Source organism: Phascolarctos cinereus, unplaced genomic scaffold (assembly GCF_003287225.1).
Source record: "Phascolarctos cinereus isolate Bilbo 61053 unplaced genomic scaffold, phaCin_HiC Scaffold_9;HRSCAF=440, whole genome shotgun sequence".
Lineage (NCBI taxonomy): Eukaryota > Metazoa > Chordata > Mammalia > Diprotodontia > Phascolarctidae > Phascolarctos > Phascolarctos cinereus.
The window spans coordinates 204,188,247-204,213,968 of record NW_027556402.1 but is presented as its reverse complement, the minus strand read 5'-3'; the positions used below and the strand labels follow the sequence as shown (position 1 = coordinate 204,213,968).

General features: G+C 38.8%; 1 protein-coding gene across 1 annotated transcript in view; it reads right to left on the bottom strand.

Moving 5' to 3' along the window:
- GAK (cyclin G associated kinase) overlaps positions 1 to 25,722 on the bottom strand; it is a 125,955-nt gene that overhangs the window by 26,323 nt on the left and 73,910 nt on the right. The window contains 8 exon segments of the mRNA XM_021005273.2: positions 430 to 918; positions 3,202 to 3,354; positions 4,605 to 4,798; positions 11,763 to 11,842; positions 16,763 to 16,880; positions 17,461 to 17,561; positions 17,563 to 17,656; positions 24,002 to 24,135. Coding sequence (XP_020860932.1) covers positions 430 to 918; positions 3,202 to 3,354; positions 4,605 to 4,798; positions 11,763 to 11,842; positions 16,763 to 16,880; positions 17,461 to 17,561; positions 17,563 to 17,656; positions 24,002 to 24,135 — 1,363 coding nt within the window.

Here is a 25,722-nt window from a genome sequence, read left to right as displayed (position 1 = left end):
TGACTAAATGATCCATGAGATTCCTCGCAGTTCAGAAGGTTTCACCATGTCATTCAAATCCACAAATTTCACAGCTGCTTCTACCTCCAAGATCTGTTTCCTCCTCTCCTCTACTAATCTCCCCAACACATTCTATATTCCTTTTCAAGCCTGCCACATGCACATCACCAAAATCAATGATTTCCAGTTCTACTCAGCACAGAACTTCCTGAAGGCTTCTCCATCATACCTACAGTGAGCAGATGGACTTTCAGGCATAAAATTCAGCTATACATAAACTCTATTGTCTCCTTTCTTTTTTCAAGTCTTAGATCCATGGACCAAAGCAAGAAGCAGAGTTAAGAAAAACTAAAAATTCACTTATCTTGATATTTATTATTCATTCTAATGAGAAATTCACACTTAGAACATTATTGAAAAAGTACATACCAACTGAAGAGTGAACTATATTTTGTGAAGTGCTCTGTGCATTATCTGCAGGAGGAGGAGGGCCACTGAAAAAGAAATCTGTCCCTGCCCCAAGCAAGTCTCCCGTAGGCTCTTCTGAAATGGCTGCACTGGCAACAAACAGATTGCTTAACAAATCAGCATTGCTAGAAGAGCTCTGAATTTCTTTGGTGGCATGGCTTTGCTCTGGTCCAGCTTCAGAGTCCAAGCCTAGCAAATCAACACTGTCTTCCTGCTGTGGCTCTTGAAGCTGAGCTGAGGGTTCATAATCTGTATCGAAAAGTAAATTTTCATCTTCTGCTTTTTCAGGGGTACTTGACTTTTCTTCTTCAACAGTAATTATTTTGTTCTCACCAGGGAAAGCAGAAGGTTCTTCATCAGATAACTCACTTCCGTCCCTGTCTTCATTCAGGACAACATGGTTTTCTTTAAGAAAGTTATTTTCTACTCCAGATTCTGATACTTTTCCTTCTGCAAAATTGGGAGGGAGCAGTAGGGGTGAGGAACAACAGAGGTGAGAGAAAACACAGATTCACAGAGCAATTAAGTTTTAAAAGCTTAGGGCAATATTCTTGTAAGATTTTCATGATTATAACATTTTCTTTTGCATACACACAAAAAAGAGTCAATTAATAAAAGTATATTCATTGGCCAAATACTATACACTTGGCAGATGTTACAGAAGTAATGATCTTTGCCCTTAGGAAGCTAACATTCTAGATGGAAGAACAGGATTTACCATGCATAATACAGCAAATAAATTATGCAAGACAATTAACTGAAATATAATGAATAATGATGGCATGTACAATGTGTTGTGCTAATATCTAAAGAAAGTCAGAAGAGAAAGATTAATAAGGGCTACGGAAACCTGGAAATAACAGGAAGGCTTCAAGAAGAAAAGGGAATTTAAATTGAGCCTTGAAGAAATAGATGTCAGAAGATGAAGTATCTGGAAAGCTAGAAAAAGGGAAGGACACATTCCAGGTGAGGACAGAATAAGCCAGGGTGTGAAAAGTAAGAACGACTATGATATAGTTGCAGGATGATGAATACAAGAACCTAATTTGTGTACAAGGAGCAAGGATACATGACATGAAAAGTCATCAAACAAATTAGAGAAACAAAGAAGAAATTACCTTTCATATCTATGAAAAGAAGAAAAGTTTATGAATAAATACAGGATACAGTAGATCAGAGAAGATAAAATGGACAACACTAGATTACACAAAGTTAAAAGTTTTTACACAAATAAATCCAAATAGAGCTAAGATTAGAAGGGAAAAAGTTAACTAGGAAAAAAAAATCTTTACAGCAAGTTTCCTTGATAAGTCTCATTTCCAAAATATATGTGGAACTGAGTCAAATTTATAAGAATACAAGTTATTCCCCAATAGATCAATGGTCAAAGGATATGAACAGGTAGTTTTTAGATGAAGAAATTAAAGCCATCCATCTATAGTCATATGAAAAAATGCTCTAAATCACTATTGATTACAGAAATGCAAATCAAAACACCTCTGAGGTATGACATCACACCTATCAGATTGGCCAACATGACAAAACAGGAAAATGATAAATGTTGGAGATGATGTGGGAAAATTGGAACACTAAAGCATTGTTGGTGGAGATGTGAAATGCTCCAACCATTCTGGAGAGCCATTTGGAACTATGCCCAAAGGGCTATAAAAATGTGTACACCATTTGACCCAGCAATACCACTTCTAGGTCTGTATCCCAAAGAGACCATAAAAATGGGAAAAAGACCCACATGTACAAAAATATTTATACCAGATCCTTCTGTGGTGGCCAAGAATTGGAAATTAAAGGGATGCCCATCAACTGGGGGAATGGCTGAACAAGTTGTGGTATATGAATGTGCAGACTTCAGAAAAACCTATATGAACTGATGCTGAGTGAAGTCAGCAGAACCAGGAGAACACTGCACACAGTAACAGCATCACTGTGCAATGACTAACTTTCATAGACTTGGTTCTTCTCAGCAATGCAAGTATCTAAGACAACTCCAAAAGACTCATGATGGAAAATGCTGTCCACATTCAGAGAAAGAACTTTGGAGAATGAACGCTGACGGAAGCATAATATTTGATTTTTTTTTCTTTTGTTGTTTTGTTTTTTCTTTTTCACAGTTCCCCTCACTGGTTCTAATACTTCTTTACAATATGACTAATGTGAAAATATGTTTAATATGAATGTTTATGTAGAACCTATATCAGATTGCATGGCATCTTGGTAAGGGGGAAGGGGAGGGAAGGTAAGAAAATTGAAAACTCAAAAGCTTATGAAAGTGAATGCTGAAAACTAAAAATAAATAAACCAAAGATTAAAAAAGAAAAAGAAAAATATGCAGCAAAATGAGACACACATTTTTGGACAAGGCCAGTATGAAAATCTGTTTTTGTTTGATGATGCTCATTTATTACAAGCAATTTGTTTCCCCTTCCCTCCAAGAGGAAGGAGTAAGAAAAATAATAAAGTCTAGATTGGAAAAAAAAATTTTATTTAAAAAAAAGTAACATTGGGGTTATACTTACCCTTCTGAGGTGATGTCATAAACAGACAAAAACAAAAAGGGATACTGTGCTCTATACCAGAGCCCTTCGTGCCAGTGTCAGAGACATTCTGAGCTGGGAAAGTTGGTGACTTGACCTGGCATGTCAATTCTCAAAATTTTATGAAGTCAGATCAACCCAGCACTTCCAAAACACAGAGGCCCTTCATCATACCCCATACCTTGCCAGTCCAATGTATGAAAAAAGTTGTTTGTCTCAGTGCTGTTACTCTGTGGAGAGTCTGATTCTGTGGGCACACTTTCAGGGGACTGCTGGGAGGCTTCTGCCTCATACAGGGCTGTTGATCCAGGCTGTCTAGGAAGCTCAGGTTTGCCTATAATTTGTGAAATGCCAAACAAAGGCAAAGAAATACATTAGGCTACATGTTCTGCAAGGACTAATACAACATGGAAATAACCCCCAAATCACTTGGCATTGGAATGGTTTTGTGGGAATTCAGAAGCTCTCAAATAAAACAATGGAGATCACTTGACCCAAGAGAAGATGGAAAATTGTTCACCTCCTCTTTCTACTCTTCCCCTGCCTCCCAGCTCAACTCCCAACAGGATGACTGATTTGAGAGATTTTATTTTTTTACTTTTTGGCTAAGCAATGGGGTTAAGTGACTTGCCCAGGTCACACAGCTAGTAAGTATTACATGTCTGAGGCCACATTTGAACTCAGGTCCTCCTGAATCCAGGGCCAGTGCTCTATCCACTGCACCACCTAGCTGCCCCAGGATGACTGATTTGAAAATAAAATAGGAATACTGACTTGTATGATTGTTTTCTACTTTTTTAAAAAAATGATGCTGCTCTAGAGCTATATCAGAACACACATAAAAACATTATTTAATTTTTGTGTAGTAGGGTATTCCAAAATTAACAAGCTGGGTGATATTTTCCTACTTTTTTACATGAAAACTGAATTTTTCTCAGATCAGTTTTGAATACACTATACACTTATTCTGAAAATAAAAGAAGGACGATAGAACAAATTTAATACAAAAAGTTATTCATCCCCACCAGCCCTAGTTATAGAAAAACTAGGCAGTTAGGACAATGGCAGCTCTATGCCCCACTGTGGCTACTACAGGGAGGGAGAGAATAAAATAGTCACACATGAAAGAGAATTTCTCACTATTTGCTGTGTCTTCTAGATCCAAGGCCTAGTAAAAGTCTCCTCGAGGACCTGTTCAGAAAGTTGCTGGACTATTTAGAAACAAACTGACTCCTAGAATGGGCCTAAGCCTGACTAATCCCAAAATGGCATGACATTCCCAAGGTCCTTTGTCCTTTGTCCGTTAGCAGGTAGAGATTTGAGATCCTGAAATGGTCAACATTCCCTAATATTTGCATGAGGTATGCCAATTAATGGAAGAGCACAGTAAATTGATAAAGTCCAAATCATATTCTGGAGGTTTCCTCATTAAAAAAAATAAAATTAAAAACCCAATTGACTTAATGGAGAAAGTTAATAAGTATCGTTATCTTTGTCAAGGAGATAAGCACTCAAAAATACAATTCCTCTGAGTATATAAGAAAATAAAGTATGCGTTTCATCATTTCAAATAACTGACTTTACCAAATTTAGACAAAATGTCTTGCTGCTCCTCTCGGCTGGAGAACAGAATTTTTGGATTCAGTCCCTTCATATTTAAGTTATCCCATGGTGGAGTCTCAAGACTTGGCCTGTCTCTAGGTTCCACTTCTACTTCAAGATTCACTTGAAATAAGTCAGGGTATTTCTCTTGAATGTCACATGCATCCAGATCATACCTAAAAACATTAAGATAACAAGCACACAATCAGAATTTTAACTTCAAGAAATTTACCAACCATCTTAATATCATTTACACTCAATAAATAATTTAAATCAAGATTGTGTGCTCCAAATAAGAGAGAAACACTTGCCCTGGCTTTCCTTCTCTCCATTTAGATCAGATATTCTCAACCTGGTTTCCACAAACTTTAAAAAAAAATACAATGTAAATGATTTCCTTTGTAATCCTGCATATTTTATTTTATTCATTCAAAAACATGATTCTGAGAACCAGACTGCCAAAGAGGTCCATGATACAAAAAAAGTTAAGAACTCCCAATTTAGATAACCACTCAATTCTACCTGTCCATTCAAACTGCTTTCAAAAATGCATACAACACTAAACAAAATAAAGGGCTTGAAGCTGTACCCTAGACAGAGAAAATGTACCTCCTGTCAATGCAGAGGTAGGAGACTATGAATGTAAAATACTGCAAAAACGATTGACCATAGCTGACATACTGCAATGCAATGTTAGTTTTGCTGAACTGCTTTTCCCCTCTTTCTTTTGAAATTTCTGTTATAATGAAGCAGGGGAGGTGCGGAGAGAAAGAGAGAGGAGGGGGTGCATATATACAAAAATGAAAGTTATGTGAAAAGAGGAGGGATTTTTAGAGGAAGCCTTACTCCCTCCTTATCTTCTCCCCCATCCATATCCCCCTTAGCCTTTTATTTCTTTCCAAATTTAGAAGACTTTTAACACTTCTAGAGATATGTGTGTGTGTGTGTGTGTGTGTGTGTGTGTGTGTGTATATATATATATATATATATATACACATACATATATATATACATACACACACACACACACACATAATATATATGTATGTGCTGTTCCTTCTTTAACCTATTCCCAATGAGAGTAGGGTTCCAAAACTACCAGTCCTCCTTCCTCATCTAATTCCTCTATGTCATTTCTTCCTCTCATACCTCATTTGTATAATTACTCTTTTTATCTTTTCCTAGACAAGTATTACTTTTTAGAATCACATCCTACTCAGCTCTACCTCAATCTTTCTTTCTAACTACCCAATTACTAATTACAATCTTAAACAAACACACACACAGCTCATAGTTCCTCGTATAAAAACCAAACAGTCTGTCCTTACTGAATCTCTTGTCTTTGATGTTTTGTATGTCAATTTTTTTATTGAGTTTAGGTCTTTTTGCAATAAAATCCCGAAAGTCTGATAATTCATTGAGTGTCCTTTATTTTTTTCATTCAGCATTTATTTAACTTGGCTAGGTATGATATTCTGGCCACAATCCCAGTTCTTTTGCTCTCTGATATATGGTGTTCCAAGACCTGCAGTCTTTTGGTGTAGCACAGGGGTGGGAAACCTGCGGCCTCGAGATCGCATGTGGCCCTCTAGGTCCTCAAGTGTGGCCCTTTCAATGAATCCAAACTTCACAGGACAAATCTGGATTTGTTGCTAGGTCTTGTGTGATTCTAACTGTGGCTCTGCCATATTTGGTTTTCTTCTTGTTTCTTGTAATATTTTCTCCCTGAGCTTGGGGTTTCAGAATTTAACTTTAATATTCCCATAGGTTTTCCTCATAGGCTCTCTTTCAGGTAGTGATCAGCAGATTTCCCCCCCCCCCCTTCTACCTTCCCCTCTTGTTCTAACACTTCAGGACAATTTCCTTTAGTTATTTCTTATATTATTGCATCAAGACTCCTTTCTCGATTGTAGCTTTCAGATAGTACAATTATTCTTATGTTTCCTCTTCTTGAATTATTCTCCAGATCAGTTGTTTTTCTTATGAGATGTTTCACATTCTCTTCTATTTGTTCATTCTTTATATTTTCTTTGATTATTTCTTGGTCTCTTATAACTTTGCTAGCTTTCCCTTTGCCCAATTCTAATTTTCAAGGAGTCATTTTCTTCCTTAAGATTCTGGATCTCCTTTTCCAAGTGGTTAACTTTCTTTTCATAGTCTTTTTGTTTTTCTTGGATTGTAAATTTTTTTAAAACTTTTCCTCAATCTCTTTCGATTTTTAAAGTCTTTTTTTTTAAAGTTCTTCTCTGATTTCTTTTTGGGAAGATGACCATTTGACGTTACTCTGGGGTAGGAGAAGCTTTTTTTGCTTCAGTATCCTCCTCTGAAGATGAATCCTGGTCTTCTCTATTCCCATAGTAACTTTCTATGGCTGGGTTCTTTCTCCTCTGCCTGCTCATTTTTTTTTTTTAATTTACAGCAACTCTTGTAATCATCTCTAGTCCTGGGGCAGAGGGAATGGTGCCTCTAGCCTGGAACCAAAACCAAGAATTCCACCCTCCAAAAAGTGTCCCCAGCCAGCAGCAGGATGTATGCTGCTTCCTTCTTGCCTAGGGCTGCATTCCCAGGGCAAAGCTGGGCCTGCCACCCCTCAGCAGCAGAGGTTCTCTCAATCTTCCCCTGCTTGGAAGCTGGACTACCACACTGTCCAGAAGGTGAAATTTTCTATGGCTGGTTCTGAGACTAGCTTCCAATCCAACCAGCCCCAGGGCTCCCTGCTTGTTGTTTCAGCTGAACTGGCCTGGAGGGGTTTACACTTCACAGGTTTTCTTCTAATTTTCTCTGGTTGTCCCAAGAGAACTACTGTTGTGCCCCAAATCTTATTTATCTTTGCCAGTCTACATTTGCTCTGAGGCACTATTTTCTCTTGTTTGTGGGGGAAGTCTGGAGAGCTTTGGAATTTTCTGATCTACTCTATCATCTTCCCAGAATCCTCTCCTACAAGGGCTCTTTGGTTTCCAATCATCAATGAGAAGACTGCACAAAGCTCAGGCTCCTGGCACTTTATTCCTGAATGAACATGACTACCATGATACTCAGGAACTCTCCCTCCTAGAAGCCTCAAAGTCATATTCTCCAACACCTATAGTCTCAGAGACGGCTGAAGAAAGAATCCCTGTGAATCTGGAAACAAGGTCAAGACATAAAGGTCACCCCGTGAAAAGCTACCAGGTTTTCATGGCACAGCCTCACCCCTCAGAATAGGGTGTCAGCTGCTCAGTCTCTGTGGCAGTCTAGACAGGTTTCCTATTCTGGTTATAATTCTACTTAATTGTTTCAGTTATTTTCTCTATTGAGCAGTAAGGCTCTCCTCTTTTTTCCTTCCTTCAGCTGCTTTCTCTATCTAACTCAGACATTTCCTAAGGAAATTTTAAGTCACTCCCAACATGGAAGGACTCACCGACAATATCTCTATGGCAGGCATATCCAGACCCATGTTTGCATCTGTTTCAGGACCCTACTACTCTGGGGTGAAAAGCATTAAAACAAAAATAATGGCTGACATTTATATGGTGCTCTAGGTTTGCAAAAGACTTTTTGTATGTTCTTATTTGATCCTTACAACACCCTCATGACATATGTCCTGCACCTATTATTATAATATGCATTTTATAGATGAGGAAATTGAGGTCCCAAAGGGTAAAGCAACCTGCCCGTGGTCCCACAATGACGAACACAGCAAAGCCAGAATTCAAATACAGACCTTCAGACTCAAGTCAAGTGCTCTGGAAGAATAATCTTAACATATTTGCAAGCCTGAACATTTCACCAGCCACCTGGGGATTAGGCATCAAATGCTCAACTCTGAAATTTCCTTTACTTTTAGTTTTACAGTCAGCCAACTAACTGTCAATTATCTGAGCCAATTTCCAGGAACCTGAGTAAGAGTAATGCAAAACTGAAATAACTCCCAAATCACTTGACTTTGGAATGTTTTTGTGGGAATTCAGAAGCTCAAGTAAAACAATAAAGATCAATAATGAACATTTGACTCAGAAGAAGCTGGAAACCTGCCCATCTGCTCCTTCTACTCTTCCCTTCCCTCTCAGTTCAACTTCTGACATTTTGAGGAGTGAAAATTATAATTCTCACCCACTACAGCAAAGCACCAATATAAGAAGACCTGCCTTCCCTCAATCTGCTGCCTACTTCACACCTTCACTGGAACAACAGAGCTACTTAAGTATGCTCATTTCAAAGATGTTTCCTTCTAGCTCCTCCTGGGCAATATAATTTATGTGCAAGTGTGTTAAAACCACAAAAATATAAGAAATTATGTTAAAGATCCAGAGATTGTAACAATGTCAATAAACTTGGGCAGAGTAAGTGATAGGATCAACAGCAATTTCAAAGTGAGAATGCATGTAAAATGTCAAAGCTAGAAAGGTCATGAGGGAGCCTCTAACCTTCACCCTTCATTCTACACATGAAGAAATCAAGGCCACTGGTTTCTCCTCATAGAAAGGGCATTCATAAGTGGAGAGCTCACACGTTTTCTGAATAAGATTCAAGGACCATATTATGAAATGCTTAAAGTTCATTTGTGAATCAGGAAAGAAGAGCCTGAAAAAGAAGAAAAAAGAGAACAAAAGAGTGCAGAAAGGAAGAAGATAGATAGATAGATAGATAGATAGATAGATAGATAGATAGATAGACAGACAGACATAAATAAATTTGAAAGGGGAGGGAGACTCAAATGAAAATAAAGAACCTCTGAATGTTGAGGTCCCGATGGGTAAAGTTCCCAGGACGCTCACTCAGATGCAGCTATTCCAGAAGAAACTGGCATAAGATCCTCACCATCATTCATCCAAGGGGTGGAGATAGCTTTTCCCTTCCCTCTCCTCCTTCTACAGCCCCCATAGAGATTCCTTTCAGGATCAGCCCTCAGCCTCTGAGCTGCAAAGGTGAGCAGGAGCCTGTCCTCAGCCCACAGAGATGATGAGAGAACAATGAAAGTCTTATGAGCAAGGTGCACTCATCAATGGGTTCCCACAGTACCTAGGACATTAACATATAGCAATCCCTCTTCCTTACACCCTGCCACTGGTTGAAACAGGAATCAAAGCAGAGAATCAAGCTTAGAATGGCAAAGCAAAGGAACCTTCAAAATCACCTAGCCCAAATTCTTCATTTTACATGATGATTACCAAGTCGAGATCAGAGCTGTAACAAGCACCAGCCAAGATGCTGTATCTTGAAAGCGGCAGCTCTTAACCCCCTGAGAATACTGTTTCAAGGTGTGGCAAATGTCCAGTGTGCTGGACTCAAAAACACCTAGGCTGGTCTATGGGCACTGCCTTGAGGGGGTAAGTGCCTTCTGGAAGAGGAAGACGTATCATATCTGCACAAAAGTCCTTATATGAGTGTTTGTTACAGACATCCTTCCTCCACTGCAATAATACAGAATGAGAGTAGAAGCCTTAGGCATACTAGTTACAGCAGAATCGGTGTAACTAAGTTTTTATTTAGTAAGGTAAGTACATTCTCTATATAAATACCACAAAATGGTGGTAAAGAGTACTTTACATCACTGTAAATGCCACCCAAGCATCTTCTGAATTTAGGACACAAAGGAGAGCTATTCAGCAACTAAAAATAGAATGTAAGTTCAATGGGCGATCATACACAGTGCTTGAGGGAGAAAATGTTTTATATACAGAACTTCATTTAAGCCTCATAAGTATGCTGAAGTAGATGCCACAGGTATTATCTCCATTTTATTAAAGAGGAAAATGAGACCCAGAGAAGTTGTGACTTGTCCAAGGTCACAGAGCTAGGAACTGAGAGACTGAGAACTTGAATCCATATCTTTTGGCTTCATTTCTGAATGCCACTACAGATCCCAGTAGCTTGAAGGAGAAGGAATATCATATTTTAAAACTTAGGTCCTAAATATCTAGCACAAATCCTTGCATGGAGTAAGTACCTGAAAACTTTATGAAATGAAAAATAGATCAGGATTTACTAGCTAAAAATTTCACCTGTAGGTCCAACATTTAAATATATGCTATTGAATTAAAAGAGTGAAATTTTATTTGGATTATAACTGTAATTTTATTGGCATGGAGTATTTCAAAATCTCTTAACCAATCAATTGATCCCTCAGTAACTCTTGTCTACAACGTGCCCAGTACTTATGCTAAAATCCAATTTTGTTTGGCAGCTTTTTTGAAGGCAGCTTGTTTTCCCCAAATTCTTCATTTTTGTCACGCATTACTGCTGCTTGCTCCTGCTTCCCAATTGTACAAACAAAAGAATACATGTAAGCTGCTCTGCAAGCCTTAAAGCACTATGTGAACATACTCTGTTATCAGCCTCTATTTTGCTAAGCCTCTCTAAACCTCAGCCTCTTTCTTTATTATCATTACAGTCATAGCAGTTCTCTCCTCTGATTTCTGCACACAAGAGCAAAGGAAGATCTTGCAACTCAGAGGTCATCTAGGGCATCAATCTCACAACTTAAAGGTCACCAAAGATGGCAACAACATGGGGTTTGACATTACAAGCAATATATGCAGAGCAGGTTATTCATTTAAAAACGTAAAACAACAAAGTGAAAAAAAGGACAGGATTAATACTGACTGCCAAAGCAATAAAGATAACTTTAAAAGGAAAAGAGGATATTTTAAGAGATAAAAAGACTAAGGAAACATCAGACTAAAAAAGGTGAAAAGGGTCAATGTGAAAAAAAAAGTGATAAAAATAGGAAATATAAAGGTTGAGAAATTTGATGTAAAAAATTCACCAAAAACATTAAACAGTCTATTCTAGTTATGCTATATCATTGGCTGGCAGAAGGAGTAAAGAATGAGGAGACTGGTAACTGGCACAAGGAGTTCTCAGTTGTCACTGATGATGACTATTCTGTTTGGATTACAAAGCAGATTCAATCCTCTTGTGACTCTTAAGCACACAACTATAAAACATATTTGACCAAACTCAATAATGTGTGGTTCTTAGTTTTCCTTTTAATTGTATGTTACTGTTATTTTACATCGCAAAGAAAAGGTCCTTGGAACTTTTAATTTCATTCACGCAATATTTTCAAACATTTACTCTGTCCTAATCTAGACAGCCTGCTTAACCTCACCCAGAACAAGATCTTCCCCAAATCCACAATGTCCAACATTAACCTACTTGGCAAACTTCACAGTTGTTGCATTTCGGGGCACAAAGCCTGTGTGGAACTGAATCTGAAACATCTTCATTGAAGCCATCTGGGAATGACAAACAAAGATTGTTTATGAACCTAATGAAAAATACCATATTTTCAGTCCAACAAGCTTCCATCCATTTTGCTTCTCTGCTATGACACTGCAGTTTTGAAAATATTCCAAATAGTGGATGATGTGCAAGTTAAAATACTTCCATTTATGCTATTTAATTTTGAAAAATAACTGTCACATTTTTTCTAACATGCAATTAAAATTTACTTATACTCTTTGATCATGTATGTTTAAAAGGCAAAGGACCTCATAAGCACAAAGCAGGACCAAGCTTGACAATTCCCACAGCATACTCATAAGAAATGCAAATATGCCATTTGCTACCAGGCAAACCTGGCAGAAAGCATGAGTAGAATTAGCATTCCAAATATGTGAACTGGTCAATCAGTGTCCAATAATTTGACCAAAGCATCAGTTCACCACCCATTCTCTGAGGGCTCTGAGAGTTCTCAGGACTCTTTTAATTGAGTCACTGGCCACTGTTTCCCATCCCACCTTAGTGGGGCTACCCACTATATTGCTTTAGGATCTACCTTTCCCATTACCATTTTCAACTCCTCTAACTACTCCAAACAGAAATTAAAGGTGACTTTCATACCGCAACTTTAGTAAAAGAGAATAGTGAGTTTATTCCTGATCTTGGATTCTACACAACTCTGGTGGTTTTACCTCACTAGCACTGGAAGAAATCCCTACAGAAACCAGCAAATACTAAGTGAAGTAGTACTTGCTAACTCCAAATGATTATGTGTTGGCATATACTCATGACCAGAAACAGAGGAATTCAAAAACACTGACACTGGCCCAGCATATTAAAGTTTGCAAAAGGTGGTAGAGAGGGGGCAGCTAGGTGGCGTAGTGGATAGAGCACCGGCCCGGATTCAGGAGGACCTGAGTTCAAATCCAGCCTCAGACACATAACACTTACTAGCTGTGTGACCCTGGGAAAGTCACTTAACCCCATTGCCTAGCAAAAAAACAAAAAACAAACAAACAAACAAACAAACAAAAGGTGGTAGAGAAATTTCATTTGAGCCTCAAAACCACCCTGTGTGGCAGGGACTACAAGTGTTACTCTCACTTTGGAGATGAGGCATCTAAGGCTCAGAGAGATTGAGCTAATTAATTTGATCAGAGATAGTAACTGTCAGGAGCTGGATTTGAATCTTCCTACCTACAGGTCTCTAGGCACTAGGCCAATCTCTACATTAGTAGTTCTAGTTCAGCATCTTCTAAAGATGACCATTCGTAACATTATTTTATATCTTTCCAATTATCAGTGTCCTTGATTATGTATATTTGTTGAGAGGGTTTTTGTTCATTTAAAATTTTTAATTTAAACAAAAAGACTATGCCACAAGGAACAGCAAGATTAACTGAGGCAGCCTGCAAGGCTGGGATAACCACCTCCATCAATGGGATCTCCAAAAAGCTACAAGTACTTTTAGAGAGGGGGAAGGAACGTACAGTCTTAAAAATCAAACATAATCTAACAAAAGCCTAATTCCATGACAGTCTGCCAGAAAATAAGAGAAATTTTAGCCCAGCATACTTGGAGCTGCAGAAATGACCCAAACATTCAGGTACCTGGGGGCTTTTCACTTTAAAAATCTCAGACTTGGCTGGTATTAAACGAAAGGCCAAACACTAATGGACCAATTCCAACTTCAGGTTACTAAATGGTGCTAAGACAAGACACTCGCATTTACTGTATCAGTAACTCACAATTCTATAGTGCTTTAAGGATTACAAAGCTCTTTTCTCATAAAGACCTCCTATTTATCTGGCCTATAGCTTCACTGTATATATTTGTTTGCCTGCTTTCTCCCCATTAGATTGTGAACTCTTGGACAGCAAGGACTGTCCTTTACCTCTCTTTTCATCTACAATGCTAGTACATAGTACATACTTAACAAATGCTTATTTGACTAAGAACATAGTGCCTGCCCTTGTGAACTCACATTCTAACTAGGAAACAACATATAAAAAACCAGGTAGATACAAGTGATATAGAGAATAGACTGAAGGCAGTCACTCTGAGAGGGGAAAGCAATATTAGCAACCAGGAAAAAGAGAAAGGACTCCTGAGGAGAGTGGGATCTAATTTAAGTCTTGAGGAAAATCAGAGAGATTAAAGGTGACAATGAGGGATAAAGCACGGCAGACAGAGGAGAAACTTGAGGCTGAGAAACCAGCTAGAGTAACAAACCATGCAAGAGGTGATGAGAGCCTAAATCTGGGTGGGGGCTGAGTGAATGGATAGAAGGGGGCATATATGAGACTGTAAAGATTAAAATGACACATTTTTGGCAACAAACTATGTTAGATAAGTTTGAGTGAGCAGTCGAAAATGATGCCAGGTTGACTGAGAGAATGGCGGTACCCTTGACAGTTAAGGAGAAGTTCAGAAGAGGAGAAGAGAGAGACAAAGATAATGAGTTCTCCTGGGGACATAGCGAACGTAAGATGCCTACAAGACATTGAGTCGGAAATGTCCATAAAGCAGTTGGTGATGTGAGTCTAAACACAGGACACAGGAAAAAGATTAGGGCTAGAAAGATCAATCTAGGAACCATTAGCACGGTAATGATAATTAAACTCAGGGCAGCTACAATGCCTAAGTAAGAGAGTACAGAACAGGGATTCTTTTTCGTGTCACCTTCCCCTAGCAGTCTAGCAAAGCCTATGGACACCCTCTCAGAACAATGCTTTTAAATGCATAAAATAAACTTCACAGGGTTACAAATCAAGCCAATTATATTAAAACAGTTATAAATTTTTTTTTTAAAGTTCATAGAGGAGAAGGAGGAGATAGTGGGAGAAGATATCTAAATAGGTGATATACAGACTATATGCCATCTTGGGAAGGGGAAAAAAATTTAGAACTCAAAATCTCACAAAAAGTGAATGCTGAAAACTAAAAATTAATTAAAAATAATAAAAATATAAAAAATAATAAATGATGTGATATGAACAAGAAGGAAGAAGGGAGCAAACAGTCTCATTGATTTTTTTTTTTTGTGAAGTATGAGGCCAGATCCTCAGGCTGAGTGGATGGAGAGAGTAGTTGCGTGGGTGACTTAAGGAACGGCCAAGATGCATAGCACAGCTGCCATGGGGAGTGGGTAAGCACTCAACTAGAGAAATAAAGAATGTCTGCCTTATTGTCAGAAGGACCCAGCTAAGACTGGCTAACATTTACAGGGTACCCTAACTGGAAAGTTTAGTAATCTTTCCCAGGTTCCCACAGCAACACATGAAGAAAAGTGGAAGACACAGGGCAGGGGTAAGGCTCAGTAAATGTGACCAGACACAGGACATGAGGGCATAGTATTGGAGAGGGAAGGAATATGCAGAGCTTCAAGGAGTCAGCATGATTTCACTATGCCTCTCAGGGAGTGTTCATGAGCTACCCTACACCCCTACGTTGGGACGGCCCAGTATTTAGTTATTCCGTGGTATAGGCCTACTGCTTAGGACAGGGCCTTACACATTATATATGCTCAGAAACACAGGTTAAACAAATGAAATAATGTGGTATTTTGTACAAATGGCTGCTATAGAAATCCTCTAGGGTATGCTAACAAGTGCATAGAGAGCTGGGCCTGGAGTCAGGAAGACCGGAGTTCAAATTCAACTTCAGACACTTACTAGCTAGGTGACACTGGGCAAGTCACTTAAGCTGGCTGCCTCAGTTTCCTCATCTGTAAAAACTGGGGCAATAAAAGAATCTGCCTCTCAGAGTTATGAGGAAAAAACGAAAAAATATTTGTAAAGCATTCTGCAAACCTTAAAGCACTATATACACATTATTACTATTGTTATTTCTATATGACCATTACCTTAATTTAGGCCACATCACCTCCTGCCTGGACTATTAAAAAAACTTAATTTGTCTTCCTACCTGAAATCACTCCCCTCTCCAAATCATTTATTTTATAAACACCTGCCAAATTAATATTCTAAGAGATAGAAATAATCATGTCACTTCCCTATTCAAAACTTTCAATGGCTCCCTAATGCATGTAGGATAAAATACAAACTCTGCACCCTGCCCTTCCCAGTTCTTCACAGCCAGGTTGCAAACCTACCTTTACAGATTAATTTCATATTTCTAGCCTCTTCATACACTCTATGTTTAAGCCAAAGTGGCCTCCTACCTGCTTCCCAAAGGCCTTGGCTGCACTCCCTCCCCACTGTACCCTATTAGAATTCTTAGGTTCCCTCAGGGCTTACTTCTGGTACCTGTGCTTAAGTGAAGCTTTTCCCAAACCAATCCCACCCCTTCACCCCCAATTCTTACTGCACTCTCTTTCTAAATTGCTTTGTATTTACTAAGGTGCATACATGTGGTAAGCTTCACTAGGGTACAATGTTTCATTTTCATCTTGGTCTCCTCAGTGTCTTACACAATGCCCAGCATACAGTAGGCACTAAAGAATTTCTGAATTGAACTGAATTCTCAGTGTTCTCAAGCTACTTCATTTAGGTATCTTCGGTCTCCCCAACTATACATATGCTTATCTGTTTCTTTTTATTCTTCAAAAAAATGTCTGGCACAATGTGCTGGGCCTGGAGTCAGAAAGCCTCATCTTCCTGAGTTTGAATTCTGGCCTCAGACACTTAGTAGTTGTCCTGGGCAAATCTCAATCCTATTTGCTTCAGTTTCCTCCTGTAAAATGAGCTGGAAAAGAAGCAGCAAACCACTCCAATATCTTTGCCAAGAAAACTCCAAAAGAGTTGAACAAGCCTGAACGACAACTGATAGCAATGTCTGATGGCACAGGTATTCAGAACTCGTGTGATACAATTAAACTCTCAGAAGAGCTAGCCACTGCTAATAAATGTGACAGAAAAAGTGAGTGATCAACACATGACAAGTAGAAAAGAGAAGGTCTCTGAAGTTATTACCTTAGCTTGCAATCTTCCTCCTAGCGTTGATCTCGCATGATAAATCACTATGAGTACATCACCTTGGACTGTTATACCCAATGGAATTACTGCTTTTCCATCCTCAATTTTAAAATCCCTAAATAACAGAAACACAAATGAATTGTTTACATTAGTTTATTGTGCATAAAAATAAATACTTGCCATACTTAGGATCCCCATTTTGAAGCCAAATTTATAGTCTAACCAAAAAAATCATACTCAAAGACATGAGAAATGCATTTCCTAAAGATAATAAGATTTTTCTAAAATGAAAAATTCATAAAATCACAAATTTTCTTAACTGATAGATTTTGATCTTTGGGGAAGAACATTCCCCAGAAATATTTTCTTTTTTCTACAAAGAAGTTGCTTTCCACAAAGTTTAAGTAGTCAATATGGATGAATGACTATAAAAATAGCAATTATCTGCAAACTCTGAATTTCCTAGCCCCTGACTAATTTTTGATTTCATTTCACCCTGCATACCTACACCCTCTGTAATCAAACCCCAAGGGGTTTTATTCAGATACACTACACTTTTACATCTTACAAATGCTCAATGAGTGTATCAGACACAGAGGCAATTCTAATAACAAACTGACAGGTCCTCCACCCAGAATTACCAAAACACAAACGTTAACAAAGGCAGTATGAGAGCCATACTATCCTGAACTTACTTCATTTTGTCATACTCCTGAGATGTAGTGGTCACTCGTTCATCCCCCACGTAGACTTCACAAAAGGGTCTGCAGCCATTTCTCTGCTTGCTAAACAGGGGGCACTGGAGTCATGGAGACTGCTCTAATAAGAATTGGTTTACTATGAGGGATAATGGGCTCTTCTGCCATCATGTCACACATGTACTCTATATACCTGTAAAACCAAAGAACAACAAACAGAGAGCCAACTTGGTGGACCAGGGATACAAGGTTTACACAGCAAGGTGACTGCTCACTACAACACAGTCCATTCAGCTCAAACTATATGCATATTCATTAAAGCAGTTACTTCAAGAATAAAGTTCCAAAGTTATCATTTCAAACATGGGAGAAAAAAACCCAAATGTATCATCATTCTTGATTCAGAGACAGGGCCCGTAAGTTAACAAAATCAACTCCACTACCAGAGAGACAATGTTAGTCCTACATGGGCAATCACTGTCCTATGAAATGGGAGGTGAGCTGGAGGAGACACAGGCACACAGACAGGTGGACAGACAGACAGACTAGGGGAAGAGAAAGAGAGATAAAGATTAAGAGAGGATGCTTTCACACTGGCTCTTTGCAATCTAGAGGTGTTCTCCAATCCTTAACCTCTAACAGCTAAGAGAAGTGAAACTTACTGACAAGCTATGGTCATCAATCAACCAACATTCACTAAGGAGTTATTACAGCCTTGATGCTATGGAGGATGTAGTTAATATGGTTCCTACCTTGTAGGAGCTCACAGTCTCGTTGGGAAAATAACACAAATACATATGAAGAATTATCTAATAACAAAAGGCCAGCACGTAATAATACAAAAGAAAAAAATATAATGAGTGCCACAGCAGTTCAGAAGAGAGAGCTCCCTTGGCTATACACAAATTAGAAATATTTTGTGAAGAATAAGGTTTATCAGGCTAATTAAATCACCTGAAATACTATCCAAGGTTAAGGGGAAGTTAAGACATTAGTATTCCTGCTTTGATAGGGCTTCTCATTCTATCTCCAATGATATTCTGTATCCACTAACTTGGAGCCAGAAAGATATAGGTTCGAATCCTAAAAAAAAAGCTGTATGTAGGTATATAGTTTTATACTCCCTATTTTTTGAAGAATATGAAGTGTGTGCGTTCATATTCTGGACATACAGTATAGATGGACAACAGGGAGGCCCAGAGCTGATTAGGAAGAGAGAAAGCTAGAACTGAAAACTGGGGCAATGGTTCCACTGGTTCCAAGATATACAGGGATAGTGACGGCATCCCTGATTCAGCTGGAGTGAGGAGCTCCTGGTGAAAAACTTCCTCTACTAACATAGATCAGTAACTTCTCTCCAACTCGTAGTCTTAAAAAGTTTCCTGAGCACTGAGACTTTAAGTCACTTGCCCAGGGTCACCTACCCAGTATGTGCCAGAGGTAGAGCTTAACCCCAGGTCTTTGGAGCTCTGAGGCCAGCTCTCTCCTTCTTCCCTGATATTCAATCTGTTGCCAAGGCCTATCAATTTCACCTTTACAATATCTCTCAAATACCTTCCTTTCTCTCCTCTGACACTATCACCACCTTGGTCCAGGTTCTTCTCACCTTACAACCAGACTACTATAATAGTGCAGTGGATTTGCCTGCTTCATGGCTCTGCCCACTCCAATGTGGCCTCCATTCAGCCACCAAAGTGATTTTCCTAAAGCACAGGTCTGACAATGTCATCCCCTACTCAATAAATTCCAGAGGTTCTTACTCACCTCCAGGATCAAATATAAAATCCTGCTTGGTGTCCAAAGCCCTTCTTAACGTAGCCATACACTCTTCCCCAACTTTTCCAGTCTTCTTACACCTTAATTCCCTTCCTCAATACTATTTGATCCAAAGATACCAGCCTCTGGGTTGTTCCATGAACAAGACTTTATCTCTCAGCTGCAGGCATTTTCTGTGGCTGTCCCCAGGCCTAGAATATTCTCCTTCCTCATATCTTGGCTTCCTTGGATGCCTTCAAATCCCAGCTACAATCCCACCATTTCCCAATCCCTCTTAATTCCAGCACCTTCCTTCTGTTGAATTATTTCCTATTTCTTGTGCATAACTCATTTGTACATATTTGTTAGTTTGTTGTCTCCCCCATTAGCTCCCAAAAGGCACAGACTCGTTTGGTTTTTTGCCTTTCTTTCTATCTCCAGTATGCATGAGTTGTGATCTGCACCAACAGGGGACTGTCCATATCGAAGAGCTCATGGATCTTTCAAAGAAGTTGAACTTACTGCAATTATTTTAATAAACAGGTCTGTACAATCACAAGGAGAAGGAGAAATTATAGCTGGCAATCTTTTTAGTTAACACTTGGATGAACAAGTTCATTTACTGCAAAAGTGATTAAATATAAAATAAATAAAACTAAAATGGCATAGAAAGATTGTAGAAAGTCACAAAATAATTACAAAGCAATAGAATAATAAATCTAAAGTTAGAAGATGCCCAAGAGGCCATCTAGTCCATCTTCTGGATTTTATAGACAAGGAAACTGAGGTAAATGATTTTCTCAAGGTCACACAAGTAGTAAGGTAGGAGTTTGAACCCAGGTTCTTTCCACTAGATCATAAAGTTTCCAGGAATATGGGGTTTCTAAAGATAAGGGACTTTTTAGTCAACCAAGAGATGTCTTGATACTAACAACATTTTTTAAAAAGCTGCTGGTAAGAAGCTAATTTTTTTCTTCAGCTCTAAGAAAAATGAATAAAAGAATGTAGCCATATAACATTGCTGAAACGGCAATGGGAAATCCAGATAGGTTAAAGGAAAAACTTCTTGACTTCAAAAGCTGAACAAACTGAGGAGCTTCTGAAGCAGGAGGCTATGGAACGTTTATACCCAGAAATCTCCTCCAAAGTCCATACCATACTTTAGTAATCAGCCTGACAGCAGCTGATCTCTTATTAAACTCTCCTCCAGAGATTAGGCAACTACTTGTCTGGGATCTAGTAGACGGGATTCAGGATTTGGGCATTCATTGGACTACATGGCATATTTCAATTATATGATTCTTAGCCAGTCATTAAGGCTCAGACATGGATATATTACAGCACATTTTAAATACTAAGCTAATATGCCCCTAAACAAAGACAGGCAAAATGAAAAATTGGTGTGATTGTGGTAAGGAAGAGGGTGTGGAAGTGAGGACAGCAGTAGTGTATTATGCTCTCTGATCCAGCTGCTATCATGACTATTCATGTCAGAAATTCCAGGGCTCACTATAAATCATAACGGCAGGATGGATACAAATTAATAATCATCCCTTAAAATTACACTTAATAAGTATAGTACTTTTTTTAAAAAAAACTGGATTTTCAAAAGTCTTTTTGGCTTTAATGCTATACTAAAATTCAAGAATGTTAGTACAAGATTCTACCTCCAGCTCATGCCTTAGTTCCATCTTCACAAAGTATCCCTGCCCCTTCTTGCTCTCTCTTTCCATACCTCCTGCCCAAATACATACATATATTTTTGCAGGTGGAATGGGAGGGAGAGGAGGAAAGGAGTCATGTTTTTCCAAGCCCTAGCAAACATTTTTTTAGAATTTATCTGGACCTCAGTTCCTGTAAAACAGAAATATACTAGTCTTACCTATTTCACAGGGTTGTTATAGGGAAGGTACTAACCCAACTGCCCCTATTCCCATGCCCCACCACACATACACCCTTAAACAGTCTTATTCCTTCAAGGCTCAGTTCAAATATCACAACCAGCATAAAGTTTTCCCTAATGCCTCCACTTATAAGTGATGTCTTTCTCTCCCTGAGTCTCTCTAAACATTTATTTGGACCTCTCTAAATCATACCAGAACCCTATTTCAATGATCTGGGTATTTCTTCTAACCTCTCCATTCTACACCCCTAGTCCCCCAAAGCTCTAAGTTCCTGGAGGGCTCGAACTGTGCACTGTTTCATTTTCATATACCCAGAACACCATAAGTGCTTAGCATTTATTTGCTGAGCTGAATTCAAATTGCACTGGGAAAAAGGTTCTGATAATTATCCATTTCTAATTATTCATATAGCCAACTTAGAAGGGTGCTATAAATAATTCACAGCAGCCGATTCAATACTTCTAAGCACACTTTCTCATCCATATTCTCAACATTTAAAGTCTAGCTCAATCTAACGAAAAAGACTAGACAAGACATAAGCATATGTATCAAGTATCTATATTCACAGCCATATGCTAGGCACTAGGGGGAATGCAAATTCTAGATAAGAGATCATCCCTGCCTCATGGAGCTTACAGCCTTGTTAGGATTAGAAAGGTGCAGAAAACATGCCATGTATAGTCCAAACAGAAAGAACAGGAATAATAGCAGAGGTCCAGAAAGGTTTCATGTAGAAGGCAGCATTTCAGATCTACTTTAAAGGGTAAGTGGGATAAAGAGGGATGGTGGTAAACAAATGCAGGAGGGCAAGAAAATGTTGTTTGGTCGGTTTTTTTACAGGCACAATTTGTACTTAATTCTGGCCAGAACATAGAGAGGAATGAAATATCAAAGTTGGCACCAGATTAAGGAGGGCTCTAAATGCCAGGTTAAGAAGTATGAATTGTACTCAGGGAATCAATAAATACAATTTAGAGTATGAGAATAACATGACTAGAACTAAGCATAAGAAAGATCAATCTTAATCAGTACCAAACACACTACAAGAAGAAGACTATAGGAGCAGATGGGCCGTTAAGGCACTATTACAATAACTTCAGCAGGTGGTGATGAAGGCCAGCACCAAGAGACAACCTATGAAGGAGGAAGATGGTCAGTAGTGTTCAGCATAGCAGAAGAAACCTGGAGGAGGAAGACAAGAAAGGGCCCTGGATTTTATGAGGAAGTCATTGGTGTCTTTGGCAAGAGCTGTCTGAATACAGCGATGGACCAGGCTGCATAGGAGAGACTTGGCTTTGGAGTCAGAGGATGTGGGTTTGAACTCTGGATCTGCTGTCAGTGGGAACTTTGGCAAATCACTTCAACATTCTGAGCTACAGTTTCCTCATCTGGAGAATGAAGAGACTGGACTAGATCAGGGGTGTCAAACACATGGGCAGGCCCTTTGGGGCCTACAAGTGTAACCAAATCAGATTAAAAAGTAATTGGGAAATATTTAACAGAATAAATTAAAATACAATAAAACAGAGATAATGTCAATTTGTGGTTTTCAAGGTCAATATGTGCTTGCAGAAATCTGTTTCTATTGGTCTGACACCACTGGACTAGATGACCTCATTTCGGCTTTAAGTCTATGATCCCATGATATACGGAAGAGAAGTTGCAGAGATGGAAGCAAAGGACTTTCATAATGGTAACACGAGACAATAAGTGAAGAAGCATGACTAAAAGAAAGTATCCAGTATTATAAATATGGAAGACAGTAAAAAATATTACCACAGACAGAAACACTGAAGTCAGGAAGAAGAGCAGGTTTAGGGGAAAGAGGATGAGCTCTCCTTTAGACATGTTAAGCCTAAGGTACCAGTAGAATATAACAGGAGAGATGCTCTCTAGGCAGGCGGAGATGTAGGCCTAGAGCTCAGAAAAGTGATCGGGGCTACAGAGATGGAAGTGTTACAGTGACTCACACAACCAAGGCATGAAATTTATGACCAACTAAACTTCCCAGAACCTCAAATTTCAGAATGGGATAGAATGATCAATTCGTGGGTGAGCACCCAACAGGCTAGAACATCATTCACACAGGGAGGGATAAACGAGTATCATGTCCCACAAAGGGCAAGAGACTTTTCTGAGGCAGCTAGGTGGTGCAGTGGATAGAGCACCAGACCTGGAGTCAGGAGGACCTGAGTTCAAATTCGACCTCAGACACTTGACACTTAACTAACTATGTGACCCTGGGCAAGTCACTTAACCCACTGCCTAGCCCAAAAAATGGGAGACTTTTCTATTTAACATTTTCACCAGTGACTGAGAATTAAAGGCACTCATAACCACTTCCAATCAAAGAGATCCGATCAAGACTGGTGAAAATGGCTATGTAACTGCAAGTATAAGAGTCCCCAGGAATGATAAGGGGTGGTGAGTGAATTAATAACTAGCTTCTCACAAAACTTTTGATGTCTTGGTCACCACCACTACAAACTCCTACTTGATGGGACTACTTATACAAACTAGAAGTTGAACATATAATAGTCTATATCATAAGTCTGTATGTATGTGGCCAGCTGAGCTTCTTTTTATCTGATTAGTCTAATGACTTCACATGCACGAAAGAATGATACTCTGAAACAAAACTAGTCATAGACTTTTGGAACTTAATTCTCAAATTATTATTTTCTAGATTTTAAATACACATTTAGAATAAAAGCACATTAATGCCAAATCACCACTGGACTGATTATAATTAGGTGCATCAGACAAACATTTTACATTCATCTTGAAAACATGTTATGACTAAGTCCTAGGATCTAATGAGCATTTTTTTTACCCCAAGCACTGAAGCAACCCAACAATGAAGAAAAGTTGAACCGTACCTTTTATGAGACGGCCAGATGCCAGGTGGACAGCGTTTCATACTAAACATATAAACTGCAGCCTCAGCAGTGGTGAAAAGACGACAGAAACATAAAAAGGAGCAAACGACAACAGCTGATGCTGCTCTTCCATCCTAAAATAAATTATTAAAAATATTGTATTTATATTGTTAACTCAATTATCCAGTCATGATGGGAGATGTGATACAAATAATTCATCCTCATATAACAGAAGATAAAAATGATCTAGAATAACTCCAAAGCCATTTTTCTATGCCCCTTTACTGATCTACACACCATGTCAATAAAGAAAAACAGCCATTTCCTCAACCAATTCCAAACGCTACTCAAATTTACCCACTCGTTATAGTGTTCTACCAATTTCCTGGCTTTGCCTACTACTGGTCTACAAATATCTGAAAGACAGCTCCCTCAATGTTTATTCCTAAAAATATAAAATTGATGAGATTATCACTTTATCTTTGGCTTCTTTTGTAAGATTTAAACATTTAAAAAATTTGTATTTGTCTTAACACAAATATTAAAAAGTAGCCTAAAATCTGTTGATTCTGGCTTCAATATACTACACAATCAGGTGCTTTAAAAGAACAGTTTTCTTACACACCATGAAGACCAACAAGACACTCCTTTGTTGACCACAAAGCCATCAATTGTAAATACACCATTTACAGAAAACGTGTTGCATCTAGACTCCTTAAGTATCAAGAATCTGTCAGAATCTTGATAGCAGGGTTCTACTGTCATAAGGGTAAACCAGGACAATCTTTAAAGCAGGGTAGCAGGGGGCTAGAACCTGCAGTTCATCCACATTTAACTCGCTAAGTACATAAATAATGAGCCTGTACCCCTACACAGACTTCTTACTGAATGTATAAATCCAGGTAACAAGGAGAGCTCTCATGGTCCTCCTTCACTATTTAAAACTAAGACTTGTGCTAGCTTGTGTGCTCGCTCGCTCTCTCTCTCTCTCTCTCTCTCTCTCTCTCTCTCTCTCTCTCTCTCTCTCTCTCTCTCTCCCTCCCTCCCTCCCCCTCTCTGTATCTCTCTCTCTCTCTCTCCCTCCCTCCCTCCCTCTCTGTTTTGCAGGAGGCTGGGAATGGAGGAGAAAGGAGTGGGTGAGTGGAGAATGACAACCTACTTTAGCCTCTTTTCTTTAGTCATCACATTTGTGAAACCTGACTTCCTCACTCCTAGGACTTCCTACTACCTTTTCGTGTTCTCCCTCTGTTTTGTCTTGTGCCACATATGATACTTCAGGATCACTTTCCTCTGTCTTCCAAGGTGAAAATTAACTGGTCTGCTTCGTACTAATACGCTCATGGGAGAAGAGATACAGCAATTCTTTAGGACTTGCCCTTCGGTTCCTTAGATACACATGCACAATGGAACAAGGGCCTTCTAGAGATAATTATTTGGTCTTTCTATTGCAAAATAATAAATCAGATAAACTAATAAAAATGTAAACAAATATAGATGAAGTTGGCATAAAAATTCTGGCACCAATACACACGTATATATTCTTTATGTAAGTGTATGCCATATATTTTAGGTGTATAAATGTATACATCTGCACACAAAACCATCACAATTATACCAAAGGTTAAAAAAGAGATGGTGTGCCTTGTGTCTATCCCAGGTTTTTGCTGAGGACTACTTCTACCAGGGTTTAAGGCCACAGTTTCCCTATCCTACTGCCCATC